Source organism: Thermobia domestica, chromosome 12 (genome assembly GCF_964235325.1).
Source record: "Thermobia domestica chromosome 12, izTheDome1.hap1.1, whole genome shotgun sequence".
In the NCBI taxonomy this organism is placed as follows: Eukaryota; Metazoa; Arthropoda; class Insecta; order Zygentoma; family Lepismatidae; genus Thermobia; species Thermobia domestica.
Window position 1 is genome coordinate 117,797,262 of NC_137465.1, and position 23,944 is coordinate 117,821,205.

Consider the following 23,944-nt stretch of genomic DNA (forward strand, 5'->3'; position numbering starts at 1 on the left):
CTTTACTAACCTGCTTTTCGTATTTTACTCTACTAACCTAACTTATCCTACTCTACAAAACTCTGCTCTATATTTTACTCTACTAATCTTTTTGCATAAATAATAGTTCTCATGGTACATCAGTTTGCATGCATATTTCCAATCTGTACGCAATTATTTGAGCATGCCCCAGGCAAATAACAGTGCAAGATCTCTTAGGAAATCGTTTAAACCAAGAAGAGTGGAAGAGTTTTGAATTTTTAATTTGATGTACTGTAGTAAGTCTGATAAGTCTGCAGGAAATTAAGTTCTGTGATTTTAAAAATTATTTATAAGTAAAATTTAGTTTGTTATGTTAAACGTACAAGCAGTGGTGAAGCGTACTATGAGGCCGGGCCTACCTTGTTTTCTACCGTATATTTTCTTTATCTTTAGTTTCTTATAAAATAAAATCAATGCTTCAACATTTCGGTTTTTTCGGGAACAAAGTAGTAGGTTGGAAACTCTCGTCGAAGTCCCTACCGTCTAAGCCTCACCAATTCACTAGACAGGTTTACGGGCTGTGCTGCTCAGGGAGCGAAGCTATTTTCGCTTGCTATTGCACGCATTGTTGCGAAGGTGTGAAAATTATGTAGTATGTACGATAAAACAAAATTTCGATGAGTGCTTAAGCCCGAAAGCCACCCCCTTAAATATGCCACTCAGTGGAATACCATATTAAATATCTTGCGCTGATTCAAATAAAGTTCCTTCTGAGCATTAACATTTATAGTGAAGTCATTATCACGTGATGCATTAATTGGATGTAGTATTGTACTTAATTTAAAGTGAGAGATGCAAGTAACAAACGCTTATTAAGGAAATTTGACTGCTAACTGTAAAGATGTACTTTCTTTCCCTCTCGGGATGTTAAATTCAAAATCAACAACTTTCCAAATATGCAGGAAGTGAAAACAGCAACTGAGGAAATTTCACTCATCCCCCTGCAAATCCCAGACAGAAGAAAGTATGAACTGCATTTCAAAATACTTGTAGTGGAACTAAATGGGAATATTCCATTAATACATATTGCGTGTTTTCTTCATGTAAATATTAGCTGAATAATAATAATAATAATAATAATAATAATAATAATAATAATAATAATAATAATAATAATAATAATAATAATAATAATAATAATAATGGACTACTTTCCGTCTGCTTTTGCTTATATATTCATTCTTTCTTTTTAAATTAAACAACAACAAAACTACCATGTATACATACACATAAATTCAACTCTAAACAGTGTTAGAAATACAGCGAAGAAAGTTCTTTAAAATAAATAGATTTGGTAGTTTTTGTTTGTTTGTTTGTTTGTTTAACTTAATAAGGAAAATAGAATTCTGAGTGTAATTTTAAATATTTTATATTTATATCTCAGGGAAACTTTGAAGTTTAAACATTGTCCACAGCTGTGAGGCAAGGTGACCAGAACTTTTACTTTCAAAAACGGGACGCATACGAATCGGCGACGGGGAGGGGGGGGGTGACTTCCACATTGCATTTTGGGACTCAGCAGTGTTTTCAATTTACAAAATACACAAGTGAGAATGATAACACAGCGTTTCTAACTTAAGTACTACCCAACAATACTTTTAACTACTTCAACACTCAGAATTCCCACTCAATTCTCATTTGAATATTCAGAAGTTCTAGGCACGGCTGAACCTTACCAATGAGTGTTGGTACGGAAGAGTATGGAATTAGCATAATATTTTGAATAATAATTACGGGACACCTGGGTCATGTTTGCTTAAAAACGGGACATTCAGGCGTCCCGTTTGAGAATAAGAAAAAAACGGGACAACGGTTGAAAATAAGGGACTGTCCCGGCTAAAACGGGACGTCTGGTCACCTTGCTGTGAGGGGACCCCTTTCAACAATGACATATTTATGGCATTTTAGTGAGGAGGCGTTGGAGTACGTTTTCTTTGCTGAAAGGAGAAAAAAGTAAAAACAGTGAGAACAAATCCATTCTTCTTTTACGTTGGCTTCCCCCCCCCCCCCCCGGTCAAGTATAGACAGTTGTAAGCAATTAGAAGCGAACTGTCTCTATTGAATAAAGATAGTATACGAAAGTGAATGTCACTTTATTATTATTGTTATTATTATTACTTTTTTCGAAACATGAATAGACATATCTTTCTTGACTCCAAGTAAGTTAATAACCTTGTAACTTGCCCATTCTATCTATATACGAGGTATTTATTAGTAAATTTCTAATCTGATAAAAGAAAAACTACTTTTATAGTAACGTATCTTGCTAAGAGAAATATTTGCATTTTATTTATCCGAAATAAACGTTACTAATCTAACGTTACTAACGAGGAAACGGTCTCAAGTGTAAACAATCGATTTGGCTGGGGTCCGGATATGTGTCACGGGAGACCAAAGTAGGAGACACGTATTTTGGCGTTTGGGCCCATACGCAGAAGTTTCCGAAATACGGGGCCCCAAAGTGGCACTATAACTAGGAAGCGAATGACTTTACTTATACAAAACCGATTTGGCTGAGGTCCGGATATGTGTTACGGGAGACTAAAGTAGGAGACACGTATTTTGGCGTTTGGGCCCATACGCAGAAATTTCCGAAATACGGGGACCCAAAGTGGCCCTATATCCTATAACTAGGAGGCGAACGACGTTACATGTACACAACCGATTTCGCTGGGTTCCAGATATATGTTACGGGAGACCAAAGTAGGAGACACCTATTTTGGCCCATACGCAAAAATTTCCGAAATACGGGGCCCAAAAGTATCCCTAGATGCTATAATTAGAAAGCGAATGCCGTTACTTGTGCACAACCAATTTCAATGGGTTCCAGATATGTGTTACGGGAGACCAAAGTAGGAGACACGTATTTTGGCGTTTGGGCCCATACGCAGAAATTTCCGAAATACGGGGACCCAAAGTGGCCCTATATCCTATAACTAGGAGGCGAACGACGTTACATGTACACAACCGATTTCGCTGGGTTCCGGATATATGTTACGGGAGACCAAAGTAGGAGACACCTATTTTGGCCCATACGCAAAAATTTCCGAAATACGGGGCCCCAAAGTGGCCCTACATGCTATAACTAGGAAGCGAATCACTTTACTTATACAAAACCTATTTGGCTGGGCTCCGGATATGTGTTACGAGAGACCAAAGTGGGAAACACGTATTTTGGCGTATGGGTCCATACGCAGAAATTTCCGAAATACGGGGCCCCAAAATATCCCTAGATGCTATAACTAGGAAGCGAATTACGTTACTTGTACACAACAGATTTCGCTGGGTTCCGGATATGTGTTACGGGAGACCAAAGTAGGAGACACGTGTTTTGACATTTGGGTACATACACCGAAATTTCCGAAATACAGAGCCCCAAATGGACCCTACATGCTATAACTAGGAAGCGAATTACGTTACTTGTACACAACCGATTTTGGCTGGGGTCCGGATATGTGTTACGGGAGACCAAAGTAGGAGACACGTATTTTGTTGTTTGGGCCCATACGCAGAAATTTCCGAAATACAGCCCCAATGTGGCTCTACATGCTGTGGCTAGGAAGCGAATGACGTTACTTGTACACAACAGATTTGGCTGGGATCCGGATATGTATTACGAAAGATCAAAGTAGGAGACACATATTTTAGCGTTTGGGCCCATACCCAGAAATTTCCGAAATATGGGGCCCGAAAATGGCCCTACATGCAATAGCTAGGAAGCGAACGACGTTACTTGTACACAACCGATTTGGCTGGGGTCCGGATATGTGTTACGGGAGACCAAAGTAGGAAGCCAAGCATTTTGGCGTTTGGGCCCATACGCAGAAATTTCCGAAATACGGGGCCCAAAGTGGTCCTACATGCCATAACTAGGAAGTGTATAACGTTACTGGTACAGAATTTTGGCTTGGGTTGGAATATGTTCTAATATATCCAAAAGTATGAGACGTGTGTTTGTTGTTAGGTGCCAGAAAAAGGAATTTCAAATATACAGGGTCCCATATTGCTATATTTTCAATAAGGCCATGAAGTTGGCGTATGTGGTACTCATGTAATTCTGAACAGATGTTCAGCTGGCACGAGCCGTCGAGGTGGGATCTGCTGACTACGAGGGTGTCAACGGGGCGAAAGAACGTTTGCGTTTTTCGCTTGTATTTCTATGGCTAAGATGTGTGGAAACCGGGCGCAACACTTTTGTGCAAAAGAGTGAACATTAATATTTAATCGATACGGCGTGTGTCAGGAAGCCAGGCAGAGTGGGGGAAGTAAAGTTTGCTAGCCTGTCAGGTTTGGTCGGAAGAAAAACTACATCTCCTCGACTTTGCCTTATGGTCTTCCGTAACACATATCCGGACCCCAGCCGAATCGGTTGTCTAGAAGTAACGTCATTCGCTTCCTAGTTATAGCATGTAGGGCCACTTTGGGGCCCCGTATTTCGAAAATTTATCCGTATGGGCCCAAACGCCAAAATAAGTGTCTCCTACTTTGGTCTCCCGTAAAACATATCCGGACCACAGCCAAATCGGTTGTGTACAAGTAAAGTCGTTCGCTTCCTAGCTATTACATGTAGGGCCATTTTCGGGCCCCATATTTCGGAAATTTCTGGGTATGGGCCCAAACGCCAAAATACGTGTCTCCTACTTTGGTCTCCCGTAGCGCATATCCACACCCCAACAAAATCGGTTGTATACAAGTAACGTCATTCGCTTCCTAGTTATAGCATGTAGGGCCACTGTGGGGTCCCGTATTTCGGAAATTTCTCCGTATGGGCCCAAACGCCAAAATACGTATCTCCTACTTTGGTCTCCTGTAACACATATCCGGAACCCAGCGAAAATGGTTGTGTACATGTAACGTCGTTCTCTTCCTAGTTATAGCAGGTAGGGATATTTTGGGGCCCCGTATTTTGGAAATTTCTGCGTATGGGCCCAAACGCCAAAATACGTGTCTCCTACTTTGGTCTCCCGTAACACATATCCGGAACCCAGCGAAATCTGTTGTGTACAAATAACGTCATTCGCTTCCTAGTTATAGCATGTAGGGTCACTTTGTGGCCCCGTATTCGGAAATTTCTGCGTATGGGCCCAAACGCCAAAATACGTGTCTCCTACTTTGGTCTCCTGTAACACATATCCGGACCCCAGCCAAATCGATTGTATACACTTGAGACCGTTTCCTCGTAAGTACTTTAAATCTAATAGGAGTCGGGGCCATTCCCAAGTGGGTGACAAACAGTGGTGCCCACCCCCCTTATGTCCATGACGCACCCCCCCAATTGTCTATCCGTAGGTGTTCTTCCATGAAAAAAATCTTCTTTTCGATTAATTTTACCCCCCCCCATCAAACATATTTATATGGATTTTTAACCCCCCCACAATATTTCAATGACGCAGTTTGCGTCATAGCCCCCCCTTGTGGGCACCCCTGGTGACAAATACTCACCTTAATGTTATCTAGAAACAAAAAATAAAAAAAAGGTTTAAATTTAGTATTTGTGAATATTAATCACTCACTCACAATGCTCCCGTTTCCTGTTACAAACCACTAACACACTTCTTTTAACTTCTCATCTTCACGACAAAATTTCGAAACAATTTCACTGCTAAACAATTTTACATGTTAACTAAGGAAATTACCTTGCCTTACTACAAGGTTCGATAGGTCAATTTCTCAAACGAAAGTTCTTAGGTGGCAGCACTATAACTATAGCCGCAATGTTCATCACTGTTTCCATCTCTGATAAAAATTCACAATCTCTTATTACTTTTTTTTTTTCATTATGCTTCATATTAAGTTCCTCCCCTCTGGGAAGTTTTTACTTCTTAACATTGGTTTTACGAAATGAAAAAAAAAAAAATCACTGAGGAAGTCAAATCACTGCATGCAGAAATAAGGATAGTTCGACTCACCAAGAGTAGTCCAACCAACTGTAATGCTGTAATCTCACTTTAATTTGCCATAGTATATTTTTCTTTCTTTTTTGCGTGAAAATAACATTTGAAACCAAATTATTTCTTTTGAAAAAAATATACATGAAATGAAAATTAAATTAAAAAAAAAAACTGTGACATACTCATTGTATAAATAAATGTGAAACGTTAGTGTTTTGTTTGATTTATTTATATTGATTGAAGTCAATACCTCGAGTGTAACTTTTGCCACCTATCAACAAAGTTAAAAAGTGAGAAGTATAATTTATAAGCAAGTCACTTATTTGATTTGAGACAATTTTGGAGGGGAGGGATAGAAATTTTACTAATAACATTCTTTTTATTTAACTTTTCCTGTATTTATGTTTAGCGTGGCGTTGTGACTTTTGTTTACCTTTTTTTCAACATAGAAGCTTGCCTAGGGATTTTGGAGTAGGCTCTTAGATATTTAAATTGTGAACAGTGCTTCGCTGATATTTAGCATTTTGATTATACTGCTTGTTTATTTAGTTTTCTAATAACTCCATTTACATAATGTTGTGGCTTGATGTAACAAAATATTCCATCATATATTTTTACGGTAATGTTTTAGTTTAATATGTATGACGTTGACAAATTGGTGTACTTCAACAAAACAAAGCCCTATATTTTAAAACGAAGCATGAAAAAATAATACATAAAATTAAAATTATTCTGTTAATAATATGTGTTGTACTATTTGTGTATGTGTTGTACCTATAGGTGAAATTTCGCGTTCACCATCTGGAAAAAAAAAATCATATTTAGAGTGCATAAGTTACATGGTTATTGTTGGACTGTTCTCCAAAATGTTTTCAATCACAGCTTATTCTTAAGGACATGGGTATACTACATTATGCAGAACATTGCTTTGATGTGTTGAACTGCATAATGTTGACTTTCGTAGATTGAAGCGCAGCACTTTATGAAATATGTTCTCTTACTATTGGGTACCTAACTTTTTTTTTTTTTTAAACTCAGTATTGTCAATGATACTGAAAATAGGAAACTCTTTTTCCTTTCGAGCAACGACGAGAGAGAAGTATGGTTATCGTGATAAAAAGAATCGAATTCGATATTTTAATGAATGTATACGTTTCATGTTTTCTATCACGCGGAAAAAAGAATTTTTGGATTCGTATTCTTCCATTCGTCCCAATGTAAATATGTTCGCTCGCGTAGTGACCATGCTGTTCAACAAGGTATCGAGACAACATTTTCAGCTTTATGTTTTATAATATTCTCTAAGGTTTTTAAAAAAATTTCTGTTATCCCTAAGAAAAATAAGGGTAGTTTACTTAAGGATGAAAATCAAAATATGCTATTTAATTGGAAACAGCTCTAACCATTTTGTTCATATTTCATTACTCATTATCCCGCTAACAACTCTATAAAATGGTATAAGCTGTTCCTGTAGCAAAAATTCCTGTAAATGGGATAGATTACTCTTGATGATTGGTTCTTTCAGGTAGATTTTCACAAGAAACGACTGAAGTTATTTTATTCATATGAGATGTGATCAAAAAATACGGTAGATAATTTTATTAGAAACAAAACAATAAGCTTACATGGAATTTGATTTAATCTCCTTCAAAGTGCTGTTCTTGATGCTATACTTGGAGAGCACAGCGAATGTGGCTAGACAGGAATATTTTTTCGGCTCAAAACTCGCAGATCAAAAGCAAGGTACGACACAGCGCGTTTTCATGGTGAAGAAGAAAGCCATTTGCCCATTTAATCGACGATTGAAATGCTTTTCACGGACTCACACGTAGATGTTTAGTTCTTCGGAAAGCTCTCGAATAGTCACTCGCCTGTTTGAACAAATCATTTGTGCCATTTTTTTTTTTTTTTTTTTTTTTTTGCACGTCTTAATTTGTTTTTGACGTTGTAGAACGTGCCGATCGTTGCTTGTTTTCAACCCACTTCTTTCCGCTTTTGAGTCGCTCGTTCCACTTGTAAACAGTCTTGAGTGCCACTACTTCATTTCCAAACACTGTTTTTGACATTTTATGAGCTTCTTTGACCATTTTTGCATCTTAGAACAAAACCTAATGTTGGCGTGCGACAGACACTCTTAACACGTCCTCACTTTTCTGCCTCTGGAAGCCAATTAACATGTCACAACTCGTTCAAATTCGACACTGACTGTACCAAAGATTTAGGCTACCAGGCTTACTAGTTGAAATGGATACAACATCGATACATGGCCCTATGCAATTACATTCACCGTACTTTTTGATCATACCTTGTATTTCATAAACAAATATTTCGTTAATATTCCTGTAATATAGAGAAAATGACTTCTGAAACATCAATAAGCAATAGTTTATTCTTGAATAGGGTGACCAGATTTTTTTAAATCCAAAAGAGTATATCCAAAAAAATTGACAGTATGTATGAAGACAAGATGAATTACAGTATTTTATCCAATGCACATCCAAATGAGTTAAATACTTAAAACAGTTTTACTCACCATCATTCATACTTTTGCGACGATCTTGCTTTCTTGAGTAAGTTAATGTCATCCTTTATTGCCAGTCTGAACTCTTCACAGGTCATGCTTACATTGAACTTCACTTTCATCACTTGTTCCAGTGTCGACACTGTGAGTTGACTTTTTTCCTCGCTCCAGTAAGTGTTAATAACACTGAAGAGCCTCTCACAATCAATATTAGTGCCCGGTAAAGTAAACAAGAATTGCACGAGTGGCACAATCACTTTTAAATTTGACTCAGCCCGCACTAAATCTTTGTACACTATTTTCCATTTGCACATCATTGCCTCTCTTTTCTCTCCCCATTTTTCAAGGTGTTCTTTAACACATCTGGATATTGCACAGTAAATGTCAAAAATATCATTATCACTGAATTCCAATGAACTGTCTACATGTTTTACCTGCTCATAGAAATATGCAAACGACTTCTGAAATTCTTCATAGGTAACTGATGTGTCAAGTAGTAAATGTTTCATCTTCTTTACTTTTTCGAAAAAACATTGTGACCACATCTCTAAGTATGTTATCACTTGAAAGTAAAACCTTCTTGACACTGTGTAGGCATATTCCTCTTTTATATTCTCTTCTTTTATAAGCTTCATTAGTAAATTTCTAGCAGAAAACGGAAAAAAAGTTTTGTTCAATTCTATCTTTGTATTTCCTCAGAAGTTCAAAATATTCCATAGAAACTTCCGTCGCTGTTATATCCTCCCTCTCAAGTTTTGTAATTGTTTCAGTGAACAAGATTAGCTGAGCACGCAGGAAATACAGCCACAACTCACTTGTTTCGTCTCGAAAGAAATTGACTATAGCTATTGGAGTATTTTCATCACTCAAAAAGTACCCCATAAGTGGTTCATACTGACGTATAATTTTTTCTACACACGGAAGCAGAGACAAGAATCTCGTCTTTGAGTGATACAAAAGACCCCGCCAATGAACTCACAAAAGTTTATCAAATTTTCTATCCTTACAGTAAAAATACTGAAATAGTTGTATATTTTAAAAACCAAATTCTCAACATTGAGCGGTATTACTCTCGAACACGCCACAGAAATTCCATTGTGAAGGATATGAGCCCCACACCCGATAAGCAAAACATTTTTCTTCAACCTGCACTCTAGTTCGCTATGCACGTTCCCTGTTGTTTTATTTTTTATGCTTCCAAAATTTACTGGTGCATTATCAGCTACAAAACCGATGACCTTATTTTCCAAACAAAACTGACGTAATGTACCCATTAATACGTTCGACACAGTTTCCGAGGTTTCATATGCTATGAATTTTTAGAAGACATGTTTTTATATTAATATCAGTATCTACTTCACAGTACCGCACTAAAACAGGCATGAGTTTGGTTACTTTACGATTGGAAGCATCACAAGCAACAACAACGAAATGAGCCTTTTTAACACTATTACTTAAAATATTTTCTGACCACACTCCCACTACATTTGTTAACAAAGCCTTCGTTTTCGTTCTCGCACATGCAATTTTTTTATTCACTGTTGATTTCAAAAGTTTGCTAGTGCAGTCCATGCTTCTAAAAGAGTGGTTATGTTTAAGATTATGGTATGACCACACAAGTTCTAGTCGAATTAAATCTAGCTCTTCTGAAGATTCTGTGGTGAAAAAACTATCCAACTTACCTGCTTCGGAAGTTGATGAGCATTCAGTGTGCGACTTAGATTTTATATGTTGTTCTATATCATATTTCCCTTTATTTTTTTTATAGAGAACTCCTTCTTACATACCGTGCACCATGCTTTGTAAACATAGTTACTGCGGGCCCTTTTAATGCAAGGATAGCTTATTTCAAACGCTTGATTATACTGACATTTTCCTCGCGACATTGTTAATAAAATAAACAATCTTCGAATAATATAATTGATTGAGTGTACGTACGCACGTTAATTAGAATAATAATCACTGTGCGATTCCCACTATTACCAAGAACTGATTCACTTTGAAGGGAAAACAAAACCCCGTGCCATGAACTGTAGGAATACCGGTACCAGATATAAATTCCAAAAATATAAATCATTCCAGGTACTCAATTAATTTAATTAACAATTTAATAATTAAAACGTTGAAAGTTTGGATAAATCTATCACTTTAATTTTGCCGTCTTTACTATAGTTTTAGTACTAACTAATAAAAACAGTTTAGTTATATTATTTTTTTTCTTTTGCAAAAAGAAAATCTGGCAACCTTACAATGCAACGAGGACGAGAAACGCAGCACAGCGCAGCGGGTCTGCTACTACGAAGTACTAAACAGTGTTATCAACGTCCAAGTTTTTACAGGAAAAAAAATGCGATTTTCAATGGGAAAATGCATTAAACGTTAAATGAAATTGAAAATACCACAAAAGAGTATAATTCGATATTTTTGGGAAGAAAAAAGAGTATAGAGTATATGAATCTCGAAAAGAGTATAATACTCTTAAAAAGAGTATGTCTGGTCACCCTATTCTTGAAGGTAATTTTTGTAAAAACAAAATCAAAAATGACTCGGGTGATTTTGTTCATATTTCGTAAACAGATGTTTTATTAATGTCCATATAATGGGGCACATGTCCGTATCTCCTAAAATGACTAGCATAGGGTAGTTTGCTCATGGCATACATTTTCTTCAAAATTTTCCGAAAACGCCTATTATGATTTCGTTAACATTTCGTAAATAATGTTTCAGTAATAAATGTCATGAATTGATTTAATTTAAGAAACGAGAGCGAAAAAGTTCATTACCGTGGTCTCTACTAGTTATTGTTTATTGTCCAAATGTTTCTATAAATTATTTTGTTCATTACATCATGAAATCTCGTTGTATTATGTTTGACTCTGCATACGAGAATTTCATATATATACCTTACATTCAATAGCAAGTTACAAAAGTATTTTCTTTTTCTACTTAGATATTTGATTCAAAATTGCTTCGTTGCTAGTTTTTTTCTTTACCTTATTTTTCATATCACAGAATAAATAGCTTCTTATTGCAATCTACTATTTTCTTTATCTGAAATTCTTTCAAGTGGAAAATTAAAAAGTCTATTATGAGTTGCTAGAAGATATTTACTTTCTATCATTAAAAGACAAGTTCTTTCATCTTCTTCATATTATAAAGACGAGAACTAATTTTAATATCGAATATCAAGGACTCTTGACGGAAATAGAAATTTCACATTGGAAATTCAGTACGTAATTAATATGCCTAACACTCCATCTACTTCTTATTTAAATGAAAAGTGTTGGTCTTGTCGAAGTTTTCCCTCTTGAATTTTTTTTCTTTCTTTCGCAATTGAGTGAGAACATCATCTCGCTGCATAATTAACTTTAAAGTAGGTATATTAAGTCTGCTTCATTTCTTTCTTTAAAAAAAAAAAAAAAAAAAAAAAAACTATTAAATGGGAAACTTCTTTCGTAAATACTTATGTAATAAATCATTTATTCGTACTGATAATATCATATAAATACAAACATTATAGATTACCATCAGGACTCAGATAAAGTTTATGATACATTCGTAGTGTGTACTCCGGATTTTCTATATTTATTTTTGTTTATTTACTAGCGTCAATTATCCGTTTGGCTGGATTAAAATAAGATAAATTAGTCACTTTGTGCTATTACTGAAGCGTTCTCGAATCGATAGAAACAAAGAAAATATAATGAAAACTCAGAAAATAATAAATAATCTATATAAATAAAAAAATAAAAATTACAATTGTGAACTGAATTAAACAACATCGGAATAACATCGGAAGTGCCATTGTTCTTCTCAGCGACCCCGAAACCTATATATATATATCCTAACCCCTTCCCTAAGTTGCACCTTCAAAGTGAAATGTTAAAAACCATACGAGGTTTGAACCCCATCTATGTTGAAAATTTGATCGAGATCGATCAGGTGGTTCAAGAGTTACTAAGTAACAAACATAGTCACTTGCATATATATATATATATATATATATATATATATATATATATATATATATTGCAGCTAAACCGTGTTGAATCGAATCAAACGGTATGACATTGGCTGCTTTGAATGTGTTGATCTGTCGGGACGTCTATTTTCACTATTTTTCTTCTTTCGTTAAGTTTTACATTGCCTGTAATGTGACATATTGATCATTCAGAGCACAAGGGAATCAAGTCCAATTATTACCAGCCGAGTCAGGTAAAGAAACAAATTTTGTTCGGTACCCTTAAATATATGAAGTTAACATTGTTTTCTCATATTATAAGAGTTATCTAAAACATGTGGATATATAAAGGAGCTTTGGATAGAGATCTTAAAGGTGAGATATGTCCAGAACGATCCAAAGTGGACTTGTTTTCCTTTTGTATTGAACATGCCTCTGGTCTCTACATTATTAGAATTAGATTTCTGAACTTTCGGCATCTATAGTCATGTTAGCCCGTCACGTATGAGAGATGACATTCCTCGACGATTACACTACCCACGAAATCGGGGAGAAAGGAATGGAGAAGGAAGGATGTAGTCTGAGATTATTATGTTAGGTACTTTCTAAAATCAGTAAATAATAGGTGTACCGGAGTATTGTATTGTATTTTTTTTCTTTTTATTTAGAGTTTCGGTGATCCTATTATTATTAATAATACGAAAAATACATAAGTAAGTCGCGATGTTGTGACTGTCCATTAAACTGTATCGTCATTCAAACAAGGTTGACAACCATTGCCTTAGACGATAGGCTACTTGTCCACCAAACTTCGTTCAGATCCGGCCAGTAGTTACTGAAAAATAGAATACCATATACAAGCCGAGTCGAGCCTATCATTTGCCAATCTCGGAAATATATTTTGCTAATAGTGACTACTTTGAATAACCAATGTAACCGAAGAAGAGAAACATGACTTACTATCTCTATTTAATTAATTTAATCTCTATTTAAAGTCAGTAACAAAGTTTGAGTAAAGATCATTTACACATTGAACTGTTTATACATTCTTTTGGCATACTTTATACGCATAATTAGGATTTATAAAGGTAAAATATCTTTTACATTTTGTATATCTTCATTGTATGAATATTTACATAAATTAATTGTATGAATTAAGAGATTTATTTGTGACATACTGGAGTACAGCACGCGCTCTTTAATCCGGCGCGTTTGGGACCATGTCCAGTGCCAAATTAGCGATTATGCCGAATTATCGAACGCCAATATAGTATTAACGGGAATACCAAAGATAAAAATCATTATAGTTAAAAATACAAATGATTAAAACATGTATTTGATGTGTTTACACACATTCTGAGTCTGTACACATGATCCTACAATGTATTTCGTCATACTAACAACCACAGAGTTTAAAATATTCTTCTTATTTATAATATAATAAAGTACAAAATTAGTTTCACACATTGGATATTTATTTAATTTAATAAATTTGTGTTAGTAAAAAACACAGTACAAAATAAGAAGAAAAGAATGCATTAGACTTACAACGATATTTAAAACAAGGAATTTAAAGACATTTATATTGCTTTGTCGTGTAAAAAAAAGAAAAAGAAAAAAGAAAAGAAAAGAAAAAGGAAAGAAAAAGAGCGTTGCTATTTACAAGAGTCTGATATTAACTTGCTTCCGTCATGTGGTTCTTTTCTTCAAAAAATCGTTACGGATTATACAGAAACTTATGAGTTCTGTAGAGTTCTAACGTTTGTTGGAATCCGCGAAAAAAAAAAAAGAAAAAAAATGGGAGCTGCTCGATCAATGCCGGATTACAGAATGTGACGAGTCATAGAATACCCGATTAAAAAGCGTCTACTGTACCTTGCATAACGGGAGGTTTTGTTCTAACACGTCTTTATTATTATACATGGATTATTATTATAAGTTTCCCAACTCATTTTTTTAAATTTAAAGTTACGAAATAAAAGCAGTAAATAGCACTATGCAGGCGCGCACACAGAATTTTTTGTTGGAGTGTTCAAGCTTTGGGGGGATGTCCAATACTACAAGCAGGTCGGTAGCCAGCCCAAAAATGTAGGAGGGGCCCGGCTGAAGTTAGGGGGGGCGATCCAACCATATTATAGTTTATCACCATATTATAGTTTATTTGCAAACCTACCGTGAAAATTTTAGGGGGGCCAGCAAAAATTTAGGGGGCCGGCCCCCTAGATCCCCCTGGATATGGGCCTCACTACAAGCCACTACATCTATGTAGTATTGAACGAGTATTATTCTGCACCTGAAAAGACGATAAGTAATTGTAAAATTCTTTCACGTATATTTTCATTAAAAAAAAAAAAAAAGATGGAACTAGGTTGGTTTTATAAGAGAAAGAGAATAGATAAAGTGTAATATAAAGTTTCATGCTACATCAATAATTCCAATCTTAAATAGGTATAGTTTTATTGAGAAAATGTACAAATGTATGTTAAGTTAGGAAATTTGGGGAGTCCGGACTTGGTGGACTCCCCGTGGATTGGCCCCTGCAGTATGCATAGACCCTATACACAGATGGAAATACTGTATAAATCAAGTCTATTATTGGCTTATAATATAACGATGTTAACTGCAATTAAACAGTAGAACTGTGGCTTAGTGGTAGAGTGCTAATCCTGGTTTGATCTCAGACATGTGAGTTTATGGTAGCAGCATCGTGTACGTGGATTTTTCCTCTCATTCTGTTAATTACGTTCATATCAGTTTTCTTTAATTAATTATACATCTTCTTTAGCCTACATAAAATAATTATAGGAATTGAAAGTAAAACATTTTATCTTTAGTTACAATTTCCTCTTACAATTCTGGAAAAAGGACAATCCCGTTAAAAACCTGACGTTTGGTAACTCTAACCTAGGCAAACTTCAGGGAGGCTCAAGCCCCTTTAACTCCCCAAGATTGGCGCCCGTGTCCTCGTGAAAGTTGTTTGCTATTATTCGTGTGTGAAGAATACCAACACTTTTAATGCTGTTTCTGTTATCTCATAGAAACTAAATCAAATAAAACTTGATTTTGGAATTATTGAACGGTAATAGTCATAAAGCTAAACCGTTTAATTTCCGTTAGATTCTATTGTTAAAGGTTCATTAATTTCTTTTCTCCAGATTAAGTTTTAATTTTTATTATTTAAATTTTTTTTAGCTTTTACAAGTTGAATCTTCAAAACGGCCTACAGCATCTCAAGCACTTAACCATCCTTGGGTTCGTGGAGAAACCACCAGACGCCTCCACATGGAACAGGCTATTAGGAGACTGCGAGAAATCAATGCCAGGAGAAAGTTCAGGGTAAGCTCAGTAGATGGTGCCAATATACAAAATGCCAGTGCTGCTATCTATTGACCGATAATGTATATGTAGAGTTTATACTTTATTCAGAAACCTAAGCCTCAGAATTTCTTCAAAATACGTACACATAATTAACTTTTGCCGAATAATAACGTCTGTGAAGTTGTCCCGCCCACCTAACGAATTTTTCTTTTTCTTATCTACATCGTTCGTTAGTTTACGTTAGTTTTGCTAAAACTATCGGTAGTTTCGCAAAAATAACGATTTTATTCAAAATAAAGTTTCCCGCCAACAGTGAATTAGCCCGCCCATATTGAATTCTCATAAAATTCCAACTTAAATCGTTAGTTTACGTTAGTTTTGCTAAAACTATCGTTAGTTTCGTAAAAATAACGATTTTATTCAAGAAATAAAGTTTCCCGCCAACTGTGAATTAGCCCGCTCATATTGAATTCTCATAAACTTCCAACTCACATCGTTAGTTTACGTTAGTTTTACTAAAGCTATCGTTAGTTTTGCAAAAATAACGATTTTATTCGACAAATAAATGGGCAGGCCAACTTCACGGACCCCCACCCGCAAATAAATTTCAAAACTTTTTTCTATCATATCGTTAGCTTATCGTTAGTTTACGTTAATTTTGCTAAAACTATCGTTAATTTCGTAAAAATAACGATTTTATTCAAGAAATAGTTTCCCGCCAACTGTGAATTAGCCCGCCCATATTGAATTTTCATAAAATTCCAACTCATATCGTTAGTTTATCGTTAGTTTACGTTAGTTTTGCTAAAATTAACGTTTGTTTTGCAAAAATAATTTTATTCGAGAAATAAAAGTTCCTGCCAAATGTAAACACAATTACATAGCAGGCATACGCCTATCATGTTCCCTCAGGTACATGAGAATGTATCCAGTATGCGCCTTATATACTTCTTACGTATGCCTGTTATGTAAATGTGCTGTTAGGGTTTACATTTGGCGGGAACTTTTATTTTTTGAATAAAATCGTTATTTTTGCAAAACTAACGATAGTTTTAGCAAAACTAACGTAAATTAACGATATGAGTTGGAATTTTATGAGAATTCAATATGGGCGGGCTAATTCACAGTTGGCGGGAAACTTTATTTCCTGAATAAAATCGTTATCTTTGCGAAACTAACGATAGTTTTAGCAAGACTAACGTAAACTAACGATAAACTGACGATATGAGTTGGAATTTTATGAAAATTCAATATGGGCGGGCTAATTCACAGTTGGCGGGAAACTTTATTTCTTGAATAAAATCGTTATTTTGCAAAACTAACAATAGTTTTAGCAAAACTAACGTAAACTAACGATAAACTAACGATATGAGTTGGAATTTTATGAAAATTCAACATGGGCGGGCTAATTCACAGTTGGCGGGAAACTTTATTTCTTGAATAAATCGTTTTTTTGCGAAACTAACGATAGTTTTAGCAAAACTAACGTAAACTAACGATAAACTAACGATATGAGTTGGAATTTTATGAAAATTCAATATGGGCGGGCTAATTCACAGTTGGCGGGAAACTTTATTTCTCGAATAAAATCGTTATTTTTACGAAACTAACGACAGTTTTAGCAAAACTAACGTAAACTAACGATAAACTAACGATGTGATATGAAAAAATTTTGAAATTCGTTTGTGGGCGGGGATCCGTGAAGTTGGCCTGCCCATTTATTTGTTGAATAAAAATTTTATTTTTTCGAAACTAACGATAATTTTAGCAAAACTGACGTAAACTAACGATGTAGATAAGAAGAAGAAAAATTCGTTAGGTGGGTGGGACAACTTCACAGACGTCGAATAATAGTGTATGTAAATACTTAAGAACTAAATAAAACTAATAGAAATGGTGTTGCATTCAGTAGATATGTAGATATGTTTAGTAAATTTAATATTTGCTAAATAATTAATTGTATACAGACACCATCTCTATTAGTTGATTGAATATTTGCTAAATGATTAATTGAATAACACCGACAATGCCACAGGAAGAAGAACTCGGGGGGGTTTAAACCTCCTCTTGTGTTTTAATCGAAAATATATGTATAGGAACTTGTTGTTTCTTTACATAATCTGCTTTTAGCGTTTTGATAGATTTATGATGGTATCATTCATTTTAAGATTTATTTATAAGAAAATATAGAGATCTACATGATTTTTTTACAAATTAACTACTTGGATTTCCAATGTATGATACTAAACGATGGTATCATTGTAATACATATTTAAATAACACAAACTTCTCATGATTTTAAGTTTGATAGAATAACGAGAACCATAAACCAATTATGTTTCAAATCAAGTGAAGATACACTCTGAAAATTACAATTAAGAAACCGTGGATGAGAAAAAGACACCTTCTGTGTATGTGTTTCCGGGTTCAATCCACGGGGCAGGTATTACTTTAGGATAGAAACAGTAGTGTTGACCCGGTTTCAACTTTAAAAGCAGTACGTCTTGCCTTATATTAAAGTGACAAGAGACAAAGGCTGTTAAATCAGTCACTTGAAACCCTGCTCGCCTTGCACATGGATGTTATTAATGGTCGTTCATAGCCTTATAGGACATAAGAAACTCAACATAGACAGTATAGTTATTTGGAATCAGATGATTTTACGTCCTAACAGCACAGATATAAACTTATAAGCTTAGTTGCAGTTAGTCTATCTCCTTTCCTATCAGTGACTACTTTAGAGGGGGGGTAAGGGGCGGGCATCCGCAAATTCATCATCTATCCCGCGAGACATGTTGTATTATAATATAGGTTAAGTAATATGAAACAGTTATTTTCGGTATACGAAAAAAAGGCTGCCCTCGAAAAAAATATTTCTTACCCTCCGCTTGCTCCCTGCCCCCGCAAGAAATTAAAGCTGATGTCATCACTATCTGTTATTGCTTAAAAATATAACCAGCCTTGTGATCGGCTACCTGATCCGATGGTAGCAATTACTCTCTTTAGTAAGTGCCACATGGATACTTAAAACATAGAGCTATTGCTGAAGGTTAAAGTAGATTCTCTTGTTCGTGCTGGTTAAGACTTTCTTCTGGTAGTTCTCTAGTACTGCAAACAAAATAAACGACAACGCACGTTTCTTATGAGCTGCAAATGAAATTTATTCGAGATCTCAATACTAGAGCTTGTGAGATTTATTTTGCCTCTCTTCTCACTAAAACACTTCTTAATCTACGATGTAGTAGATGTAGAAACGAGTGCGCACAGGAATCCAATAGGTGCCGACTGACTACTGCTGTTGCGTAACATGTGTTAAGTACAAAACTTTGTGGATCAAAATCTCATCTCGCCAAAATATTCTATCATCCAAAATTAAATACGTTGAGTAATAGATGAAGCCAAGGCGGGTACAAAGGGTATAGCCGGATAAGGGGGTAAAAAGTGCCCTTAGACGGATTGCTGAGATATTTATACCAAAGGTACCTCATATCCAAAAATAACTCTGGCCAGAAAATCATTTTCATATTCCTTCGAATTTCGAAGTTATTGTTGAAAATACGAAGTGAAAAATTGTTCATATCTCGGAAACGACTTGAGTTACAAGCGTGAAACAAAATACGAATACACTTAGCTCGAAGGGCCTTAAAGGAAACAAGAAACAATATATTTCGCTCTTCAAATTTCTAGCGAAAAACACATAAAAAAACATTCGAATTCAAATCATTTTCTTTATGTTTGAGTGCCTACCTTTTATTTTCCACCATAAAAGCATCATCATCCCACCTTTACTATATTTTGATCATGGTTTGTTACCTTCGGTGCAGCTTGGTGTAAAATGGAAACCGAAGTCGCGACGCTGTATTTTGCCTGCAAGATAGGCAACCCACGTTATGCTACAAATATTTTGGCCACTACGAATACTGTCAGAAGTTAGAGATGGTCGATTTTGAGTTTGTGACTCGCCATGAATGGCTTTATATGGCAATATAACTCTCATAACCGCATGAAAGCGCATATACCACTAATTTTCAGTCTGCCTCAGTAAGATGCCAACATCTTTAATTGTGATTTACAGAAAATGACTTTTTTGATTATCCCTACAAATATCACAGCAATCAGTCTAAGGACTCTTTTCACTCCCTTATCCGGCTTTACCCTTTCCTCGAACTGCAACTTGGTTTTCTTTCCTAACAGAACCATCATGGTTTGTCAGGCCATCGTAAATCTCAGATCATTCCTCTGTTTCTTGCATTCTCACGTATTCTTAATAAACTTCTTACCTATATTATTTATTATCACAAATACTCTTGCTTGTCCGAATTCATCGCACACTTGTTTGTACTTCACTTGTATTTCACCCTGAAGACAACACCTCTCCCAAGTTCGAATGTCACCCTCATTCTCACTCAATAGCATGTGGGATGAGAGGAAGTAAAAATGAGATCATGAGATTGATGTGAGAGAGGATTCTGAATATTTATAGTATTATACAGGGTGGCCTAAAAGTAGGTATACAGTCCCGTACTGATCAACTGATTGCGTTTTATATAATTTCTTATTGTTATCCATCAGGTAGACTTAGTTTCCTTATTATTTGTTCTTAATGTCTTTTTACTTATATCTTAAGCTCGGAACAGCCGAAGCAAATAAACCTATAAGCTAGAATGTTATACTTGATTAATGCAGGGATGTATATCTACTTTTGGGCCACCCTGTATTAAACATTTTGTTGCAATGAATAAATTGTTAAAGTGAGGTTTAGTACTGGAGAAATTTCGGCCAGGCTAGATTTCGACTGGGAATGTATGTTCGAACTGATTGACAGTTAGTACAACGACTGAGTAATGCTGAGTTGTGGTGATAAGATGGTCTCACGAGCCACAAGCCTCACGAGCCCGTTAACAAATGATTCTCACGAGTCCTAACAATCACGACTGCTTCTGGTGTTTTATGTAATCACCCCTTCTACATAAGGAACAATGAGTACTTTCCTAAAAACCAAAATACTGTGCCACATTCCCTATTGCATAGTCTAGATAGAAAATAGATGGTTGAGAAAAGCAAGATAATAAATCAATAATATTTTGTTTCGTGTTTATATTTCAGGCTGCGACACACGTCGTGCTGGCTACGCACAGAGCGATGCATCTTCTGTCCCCAGAGAAGAAGAAAGCCCACATTCTCAATGGAACAGGTGATAGTCCAACAAGCAAAGCGTCAGAAGAAAGTACAGGCTCCCAGTCCAATGGTGTTCAAGTGGAAAGTGAGATTACGGTGTAATAAATGATTTTACTCTCCAATTGTAATATTTTAACAGTGGCGAACTCAGCATTTCGTGAAGACAATTTTATCGGTGTTATATAAGTATTTGAGATATCAGTGAAAAAAATATGGACAACTTATGAATGTTATTTTTCTGAAGTTTTATCTTTGAAGAATTATAAGACATTGGTTTTCTTGAATACAAACGTAATTGTTGAATAATCTTTCGTCCAAAAGTTTATATAAATATATTGTTTTGTTCTCTGTTTATTCGTTAAAGCTGTAAATATTTTTTGATCATGCACAGTTGTATCTTTTACTTCTTGATATAAATTCTTTGACAATAACTTGTTAACTGTTCTCTAAGTGCGGCTTTCTTGGCAAAACAGCAAAAATTTGATGGACTCTTTCAAACGTTTACAAAATATATGCAGACAGGCGCGCCCCCAGAGATTTTTGTGTCAGGGTTTTGGAGAGGGGATTCCAATACTACTTGAGACTACGTATATTGAACCTTTGTTGTTCTGCACCCGAAAAGATCGTAAGTAATTGTTGAGTGCTGTCACATATATTCTTATTTCAAAAATAATAGAAGTAGATTGCTTTTGTAGAAAACGAAGGGTAAAGATTAAGGGAAAGGCCAAATCCTTAGGCTACATCAATAATTTCTCTGCCAAACAAGTATTTTTTTTTTAAATTAAGAAATTATGCAAATGTATACCGAATTACGACGTTTTTGGGGGGAAGTACGGACCTTGTGGACCCGGGCATGGGTGCGCCCCTGTATGCAGAACTTCATATTTTCAGATTGTGTATTATAAATAAATATGTAATGATATGTAAATAAATAACACTTGTCTTCAATTCTGCATTTTATTTCAAATTTCAGGAGAAGTAAAAATACGAGGCCTGTAGAAAAAGTATCTGACCTTTGTTTTAAGGAAAACTACAAGGCGTAAGTTCTCCAAATTTTGCGTCATGATAGAGGGGTTCATGGTGTCTTTAGCCTGTAGATGATGTTACTTTCATTTGCATCTTCTGTTGTAGAGGGTGTTCATGTTGACTGTTCTTTTGTTGCGCAAATTAAATGGTAAAGACATGGGTGTACCGATATGATGTGAGAACGAAGTCACAATCGATTCTGTGGATACATTCGACCTTGCCAAGGCTTGACAAAGGTTGCGAAGACCCAGAGATTATCGCCAAGTGTGTAGCAAAATCAGACCAATGTTCATTGTGTTTTTCGATTGTCGAAGGAATGTGCAATATGAGTACGTACAAGAACGACGTACAGATACAAGAGACTTCTCTTCAGATATTTCCTGTCTTCTACGTAACGCTTGTTGTCCGAAATGACCTGAACTATGGACTTGAAAGCACCGAAGACTGCACTAGGATAATGTGGTGCTTTCAAGTTCATGTTATTGCTACCTGGAAACATGGCCGACAATGAATGGATGTACATGATCAGTAATGATCTACGCCAGAAGACGTCACGCGGCCCTCCATACGCACTGCTGGGCCCATGAATGAGTATTGAAAGTTTCCCAAATTATACACTGAGAAAAGTCCATTCTCCGGACAGCGGTATATTGTACAAATATACGGAATCCTCTTGCTTACTACAGAAATCAGTATGAGCATACGTTATCAATATGCTACATTAGCACTGCCCTTAGATGTTACATCATGCCGTTACAGGGTGCCTGATATCTCACAGTCTTCCTTATATTACAAACATATATGTATGTTACCTTCGTCAGCTATATGTTACATACGCCCATTTGTATGTGAGATCCTGACCGCCCATATTGCTTCATACGAAAAGTACGTACAGATGGAACACTTATACAGGAAGTATTGTAAAACATGCTTTTTCAGTTATACGTTTGCTGTACGTTAAGTCCAAAAACTATAGGATTTATAAATGTTACATATGTACAATTTTACGTACGCCACATACATTTTTTCCTCAATGTAATTAAGCCACCATTCCTCTGTCGTTTCCTTACTGTGTTTTGCTCTTTAGAGGACTATCATAAATAAATAAATAAACGTGTGAGACGTCAGCTGCGAAGGCCAATGAACGGCGAACTGTGTGCTCAGACACACTCGTGCTTTGTCCACTGTTAATTATGCCACAATTTAGTTCTTATCCTCTTAAACATCTAGAGAAATATGTGATGCAACTAGTAAGCAATATTGTAAGTAACAGTGGTTGTGAATGGGTTGCTAGATTTCGGCAATCATGAAATAAGGTGTTAAATGACGTCACAAGGATCCATAGATCAGAGAAAGAAGGATTTTCAACTATACATATTCACTATAGTACTTTCCATGATTATAATATTAATTTCTAGATTCAAAAATATAAGAAAATCTAAATTTACTGAACGATACAATTACATGAATATTGGAGAAATCTCGGTATTTTACTTCTAAATCAAGTCGATTAACAATGTCGTAATTTATCATAGGAAGATCTACCTGCAAACAAACTATTCTTTTTCTCCTTACACTTAAATATAAAAGCGAAGAAAAAGAAGAAATAACCTGTAAAATTGATGAAGTAATTAAAAGAAAGGAAAAGCAAATTAAATTAACTAAACAAGCTAAAACACATACATTTAAAACATATACAAGCTAAAACATATATACTGTATATGGCTTGTTACACTTGTCTATTATTCTATGTTCGTACTTCCAAAACATGACATGAATCAATACAAATGTTTGTAATTGGGAATTACAAGAAATCTTAACATATATGATAACACCATATTCACGTAGATGTTAAAAATATTGATTCCTAATGTCGTACTGTAAGAACATGGAGCAGAACAATTTCACATCACCTAATAAAATACAATAATTAACAAATAAATAAAGTTAGGGAATATTAACATAAATGTGCGGCATGTTACGTCCTAAATTTTTGGACCGTAACAGTCCGACATCTTTAATGATGTG

At 35.4% G+C, this 23,944-nt stretch overlaps 1 protein-coding gene across 2 annotated transcripts in view; it reads left to right on the forward strand.

Moving 5' to 3' along the window:
- The window catches only part of LOC145666605 (calcium/calmodulin-dependent protein kinase type IV-like), a 326,462-nt gene extending 304,624 nt beyond the window's left edge, over window positions 1–21,838 (forward strand). For both annotated transcript variants that reach the window (XM_081734012.1, XM_081734011.1), the window contains 2 exons: window positions 15,587–15,730; window positions 20,819–21,838. In XM_081734012.1, the coding sequence (XP_081590138.1) occupies window positions 15,587–15,730; window positions 20,819–20,992 (318 nt within the window). In that variant the 3' untranslated portion in view covers window positions 20,993–21,838. The remainder of the gene's footprint in view (window positions 1–15,586; window positions 15,731–20,818) is intronic.
- Window positions 21,839–23,944: the final 2,106 nt, after the last annotated feature.